General features: G+C 39.9%; 1 protein-coding gene across 1 annotated transcript; it reads right to left on the minus strand.

The window, feature by feature from the left end:
• Positions 1-2,090: 2,090 nt before the first annotated feature.
• On the minus strand, positions 2,091-4,088 carry SMIM10L1 (small integral membrane protein 10 like 1). Its single transcript, XM_063075878.1, has one exon. The coding sequence runs from the start codon at positions 3,898-3,900 to the stop codon at positions 3,694-3,696; it is 207 nt and encodes a 68-aa protein (XP_062931948.1). The 5' UTR covers positions 3,901-4,088; the 3' UTR covers positions 2,091-3,693.
• Positions 4,089-6,987: the final 2,899 nt, after the last annotated feature.

Here is a 6,987-nt window from a genome sequence, read left to right on the forward strand (position 1 = left end):
TATTACTCAGGTAATACAAAGGGTCTTCAAAAATTTCATGGAAAGATTTGTATTATCTTTTAACTTTATTTTTACAAAAAATTTTTGAAGTACTGTTGTACTTCTGTTTGGAAATTTGAGAAAGGAAACAGGATTATTTGGAATTATCTACACGTTTAAAAAAATTAAACCACTTATGAAAAAATATTTTTAGGGATAACTGAAGATTCAATTGTGGTGACCTTAGGAAGTTACTTAACCTCTTTAAATCTGAGTTTCCTTATTTGAAAAATGATGATGAAAATATTTTCCTTAAAGAGTACATGTGAGAATAATGGAGATCATCTATATAAATAACTTTTTATAGTTCCTGGAAAGCACTAAAAACTCAATAAAATTTAAAAATGATGCTGACGGTGATGATATGCTCTTTTAGTCAAGCAACCACACATATTTTTACCTTGAATTAAAAAAAAAAATAAGTGGTTGAGTCAGGGCAAAAATCTTGTTTTCTCTCCCGGGAAACTTCATTGAATTGTATCATGTGGGAGGAAAAATACACATCAAGGTTTAAGGGCAAATATGAAGAGTAAATGGTAAATCAAGGAGCTTACATTTCGTTCCTAATATACATATACTTATACTATAGGGTGTAAAACTGGATAGTATACAGTATTTTCCCTCATAGAGCTTAAAATCTAGTTGGAGGATATGATAAATACTAAGTCTGCTAAAATGCCTTAGCTTCTTCAGTGTGACAAATGACTGATATGACAAAAAAAAGTTGAAGAAAGCATATGTTCATGCAGCCACCCAAATATTTGCCCCTTACGTTAACATGACTCACTTTATTGCCAATAAATTGGGATTTCTCAGACCATGGCAAATATTGATTCAGAGATCCCTAACTCTCTGTCACCCTTTCAGGGCTAATGGCAGACACATTCTTTTATGTTACAAATTCAGACATTAGTGTCTCCAGTAAAGAGTAATGCCCACTATTCTAAGTCCGTTGGTATTACTACTTCATTGATTGAACTACATTTCTGATATTGTTGACTAAAATGTTTTGGCTCCTGCACACTGCCACAGTCCAGGAAACCTGCCTTTTTGCATATATAAAACAGAAACAAAACAGATAATTAATGCACAATTGAGGAAAAATAAGGCAGCCTTTGAAAATGACATGTTGATATTAATGTAGCCCTTACATAGATTAAAAGTGAGCTCCCTTTGGTTGGGAGAATCTGGGAAAAATTTAATAAAAAATTGCCATCTAAGCTTAGCCTTGAAACACAGGTAGAATATCTATAGGCAGAAAAAAGGGTAGAGAAAGCAGTTAGAAGAGGATGTGCTCAATAGAGTTTGGCTTCAGACAAGTAACAAAGAGTAGGAAGACAATTGCCAAAGCCAGACACAGTGCTGGAGCCAGTGAGATACTTATTTTAAAACCATACAGGGCCGAGCCCGTGGCGCACTTGGTAGAGTGCTGCGCTGGGAGCGCGGCAACGCTCCCGCCGCAGGTTCGGATCCTATGTGGGACTGACCAGTGCACTCACTGGCTGAGTGCCGGTCATGAAAAAACGACAAAAAAAAAAAAAAAAAAAAAAACCATACAGTAATGTTTGTTGGACACAATGAGTGTAATATGGAACATTACAACTAATTTAAATCTTTATCTCAAGCAATAATGGCCCCTTTGGGCTCCAAGGTCTCATTTAGAATCAACCTGGGGACTCCTCCCCAGCCAACCTAGGGTCAGTACCCTATCTGTCTCCTTCAGGACTGAAAAGTCCTTCTGGAAAAGCAGGCTTTACATGCGTGTTCTAGGTTTTATTCACATCTTAATGTGATACTGTTATAACAAATAGCTTACTGTGTATAATCAAGCACTAAGGCAGCCTTATTTCTAATTCTCAGACTAACATCCCAAGGTGGGCATTTTTACCCTGATTTAACAGTTGAGGAAAGAGAAGTTTAGGAACATGAATGGACTCACGTAAAGCCACTAAAGTTTGTACTTTTAACAGAAGTCTGCCTGATTTAAAAATTCAATCCCATTCTACTCTGCTGGCTCTTAACCAGTGGTGTACATTTGAATTACCTAGAAATTTTAAAAATTAAAACATTTAGTTTTTAATCAAAGAAAAACATATACATAGTTAAAAAGAAATAATACTGTTAGAGTGGTAGTGAAAAACAGCAAGCCTTTGCCTTTTCTCTACCCATTCCTGATTTCCTTTCTCCTGAGACCACTTTTAACTCTCAGCTGTTTCTAATTGTAGTCTTTTCTGGAAAACATGTTTATATTGCTTTTTCTAGACTTTTAATTATTAGATCTTGATCGATTCACCACCATTACACACCTGTCTCTCCTCTCCCATCTTCCTAGTGTTACATAATTACTTCTTGTTAAATCAGTATTCAGTACTTACATATTTTTAACTAATTTACACGACTGGTATTTTTCACATTTGAGGTATGCAGTGTAGTTTTTGAATTTTTTTATTTTTTCTGGGTTCATAATTACCTGTCTTGTTTTCTCAATTTTGTAAAACCTGCAGAACTCTAATTCATCCCCAGATTCTCTGAAAAACGAAAAATCTGAGGTCTATATTCAAATACACCAGGCACTTTATCAGTTTTCCTTTTTGACACATCCCACCTGAGCTCTCCATCTTTAGCATTTCCTTTTAACTTCATGCTGTTCTCCCTTAGCACCCTCCTTCTTTAATATAATGATGTTACTGTTTTAGAAACCTTATGGCTACCCTGTGAGTAATAAAATGTCTTTTGCCCCCTCAACAGCAGAGTATATCTCTTAATTTCTCACTTTATAAGGACACTAGAACCGTCCCATTCACTTTCTTCTCCCTCCTTCAACCTTCCCACTTGTCACCTGTATTTTTACATCACATCACATCACATCTGTATTTTACTTTGCAACCATAATTGAGTATTCCCTTAAAACATGAAAACCATAAACACCACTTGCATTGTTATGATTATTTAAACGTTATTCACTGAACAGCCAAGTTCTGAGCTATGACTGGATTCCCTTGTCTTTGGCTCCAAGGTCTTGATCCCCGAACTGCTCATACGGACATTTGAAAGAGAGTCCCTTTTTTTGCACTCCCACCATTTGTTCAAAATCATGCAGCATTTTATGGCTGGTGTTTGGCGGATCCTTTTCCTGCAGAGTTTTGTTTTGTTTTTCACTGAAAGATTCTGATTATATCATTGTTTTCTATTGTGGGATGATGAAAAACATGCCTTCCACATCCGAACCTTTGTACCTTCAGCTTCTGCCTCATTCAAGTCTTCCTTCCAATCCAACATTCCCAACGTTTAGTGATTTTTTTTTTTAACTGGAAATTTTATCCTTTCTTTTACTAATGCATCCTGTGTCCTTTGTCACATCCTGAAAATCGTCCAGCGTTTGTTTCAAGGATGCACAGCTTCTTAAACATTTTCGCGGGTGTTGACGGTGGTCCTCCGCCGCCGCCATCGCGCACTTGCTCTCCCTAGTCCCCGTCGCCCGCCCGTCCGCCACCCTCCGGGGAGCTCGGCAGGGAGCCCAGGGCGCAGGCGCGCAGTGCGCCGGTCACTCTCGCGAGACCGCCGGGTTCGTCGCCCTCAGCTCCGCGACGCCGCGGGGGCGCCTGGGAGTCGGCCATCATGCCGGCTCCGGAGTCCCGCAGCTTAGTCCCGGCTTTAAATGTGTACCTGCAGGCGGATGTTGAGGATCACCGAGCCCGCGACGTAGAAGTACGGGAAGTTCATGCGCAGCTGCCAGGCCAGCTCGAAGAAGGCGAGCAGCGTGCGGGAGAGCCCCTTGCAGAAGGCCGCGTACGCGCTGGGGACCGCGGCCGGGCTCCAGGCTCTGACGGCCAAGGAAGACGGCGCCGCCGCGGGGGCCATGGGCCCGGTGCCGCCGCCCGCCCCGCGCCCGGAGCCGAGGGTCACCGAGGCCTCGCGGACCCCCGGGTGACGGCCGGGACCCAGAGGGACGACAGGCAAAGCAGCCCCGAGGTCCCACCTGCTCCTCCCGCTGCCTCCGCTTCCTCCAAAGAGGCGCCGCGGCCCTGGCCGCCCCTCGCGCTCCGCCCCTTCCTGTCCGCCTCTCGGTGGTGTTTACCGTTTAGAGCTTAACCAGTGGTAGATCTGGAGCAGCGTGTGTTGTGTAACGTATACCAACCTTCATACAGATATTAATTCCACTTTAAAATGAAAAAGCTAAATTGTGTGAAATTGTGTACTCTGCTCTAGTGCACACAATTTGTAAGGGCCAAAGCTGGATTAAAATTGGGGTTTGTCTGCTATGTGATCTGGGGTGTTAGCCAGGAATCTTACCCTTTTGATTTCATAACACTAACTCTAATATTAGGGCAAAAAGATCTCCTTATGTAAGCCAGTTCAGACACAAAGTCTCTGTATTCATAATGTACCATAACTGTAAAGGATCACAATGTTAGGCTATGGATTTCCCTATATATTAGGGCTATTTAACTTACATGGGACAAAAATTGCACACTTAAGCAAAAAGGAAAAAAAGTGTACCCACACTCATACATGTATATACATACACTTTTATTTTTCTTCCCAGAACTTACATGTACAAGATCATATTCCCACCCATTTAAACACATGAGAAGATCAGATTAGGTATGGAAGCTTCAATCGTTTCTGCATGGAGATGCACTTGTGAAATTTGTGGCTCGTCTCCAAGGCTTGGAATACTAGTAACGTCTACCTCCAAATCCTTAATACCCTTAGAGTAACTTCACAATGAATCTCCCATAGCCACGGTACTCTTTTGGTATTTAAGATATGCACATTTGATTACCTTCACTGATCTCCCATTTTAACTGGAAAGCACTGTATTTTTTATCTTGCACCACCTCCACATTCACGTGTGGTTTCTGATCATAACCTGAGACTACAGTCTAGTTCTGAAAAGCATTGTTCAAATATCCCATATGTCACCCTGCTCTGCGTATCTATAGTACCTATTCAAAGCACAATTACTGTATCCCAGAGTACCTCTCTGTAGCCTACTGATGATATGACTGGTAAAAATAACGTGCCATTGTGAAATTTGTAAAACTTGTGTGTCCCCAATTTTTTCTTTTGATACTTATATCAATATCACCCCAGCAACTAGACCGAACTTAGAGGAACTGAGTACTTATGACAACTTCTAAAATACTGGTATAGAGATTGTAGAGCACCCTTAGATGAATGACTATCAACTCTGAAAACCAGGAGAAGATGTATAGTTTTAGGACACAAGTACAATTTACTGTCTCTCAAAATTGAAAGAATAATACGTAGAGCCGTTCAGGATCACAGAAGTCATTAAGTCCCCGAATCTTCCATTTCCAACTACATAAAACTGTGGACTCATTCTCTCTTCTACTACTCCTTTGTACCCCCGCTTTCCCCTCCATCCATCCTAGCTCTGGTTAATTCCATGAAAACCCTGTTTTCCACCCTGAGCCCGTGGGGAAAATATCAGCCACTCACTGATAATATGGCCAGATTGAGGTCCTATTCCAATGAGAAGGGAACAGTCACAAAGCTCCAAATCCTATTCAGTGCTGTAGCGCTGACAAAGGATTTCCATCAGGTGAACTTGACAATGGAGAGTGGAATAGGACCAATATATTAGATGGCTGTGGTTTTTATTTTGTCCCTTGATCTTTAGATTTGAAATCCATATTTCTTTCCAATAGCCACATATGAGCAAGCTCTCAACAATAACACGTTTTAAGCCGTGTCTCTGGATGATACTTCATTGACTCTTGGCCTTCTTTTTCTAATCTTCCTTATTCCTCTATTTTTGACTCTATATCCTAGTTTTAATACTTTTTAATGGGTTGTTTACTTGAGCCTTTGGAAAAATTTTAAAGCAAGCTGCAGTGGGTCTGCAAAATACCATATTGCCAAATTTTCAATTCCTTTTTGGAGAGTTTGCCTATATAAGTTCTCTATTATGTAAGAAATACATTCAGAAAGCAAGGGTTGCATTCAAATATCGAAGCTAAAGGTAGGAAAAAAATTGCAAATCAGAGAAAGAGAGTCTGTCCCACATTTGCATGCTAACAAATTGAGTTCAACCATTCAATAATCATCACACGCAGATACTGCTTGAAGTATAGTAAATCTCTTCAAAGGAAAACAAACTATCAAATGATACCAATGATTTGATTCCACAGCAACACTGGGCAGATTCTGGATCAAGACTACAATCGAGCATTGGGTGTGTCATACTAAAGCAGACCACCAGTTGTAACATTAGAAATTAAGATTTTTCTCTATGTATGCTAATTATAAGGAAGGATATTTTGCTGATGGTGGTATTAGGCAAATTCATGATTGGAATGTTTGGTAATGTCTTGATTTTATTGGTTAATTGCATTGACTGGCTCAGGCATTGGAAGATCTGTTTAACTGACTTTTCATCAGTTTAGCAATATCCAGAATTTATCGCTGTGCTATTACATAATATTTTTATACTCCTGTTCATACCACATCATTAACTTGTGCTAATGCCAAACTGGAAAAATGTACTATTTCCTTTTGGTCACTGATCAATCACGCAACCCTCTAGTTTGCTATCTGCCTAATAATTTTCTTTGGGTTCAAGATAGCTATTTTTTTCAACCATTCTTTTCTCTGGATGAGGTGTAGAATTAATTCTGTGTTTTTTATTATTCTAACGGTGTCTTTGATTTATTAACATTCCATTGGAAATAAATTCAATGTTTTATGGAGGCCTGTTACTAAAATGTGAAGAGACACATGAGACCATGAAAGCAATAATCTCTCTTATTTTTCCCTTTATCACATCTATTTTTCAATTTTTATGGCAAATTTGATTCACTTTCTGGTAAAAGCCAGCTGCATGTGATGCTTTTACAGACAGTAGCAGTCTTCTGCCTTTCTGGTCCTGGTCACTTGGTGATTCTGATTCTAGAAAAGAGAAGCCGAGACTATCCTCATGAT

The sequence above is a fragment of the Cynocephalus volans genome, chromosome 12 (genome assembly GCF_027409185.1).
Source record: "Cynocephalus volans isolate mCynVol1 chromosome 12, mCynVol1.pri, whole genome shotgun sequence".
Taxonomy (NCBI): domain Eukaryota; kingdom Metazoa; phylum Chordata; class Mammalia; order Dermoptera; family Cynocephalidae; genus Cynocephalus; species Cynocephalus volans.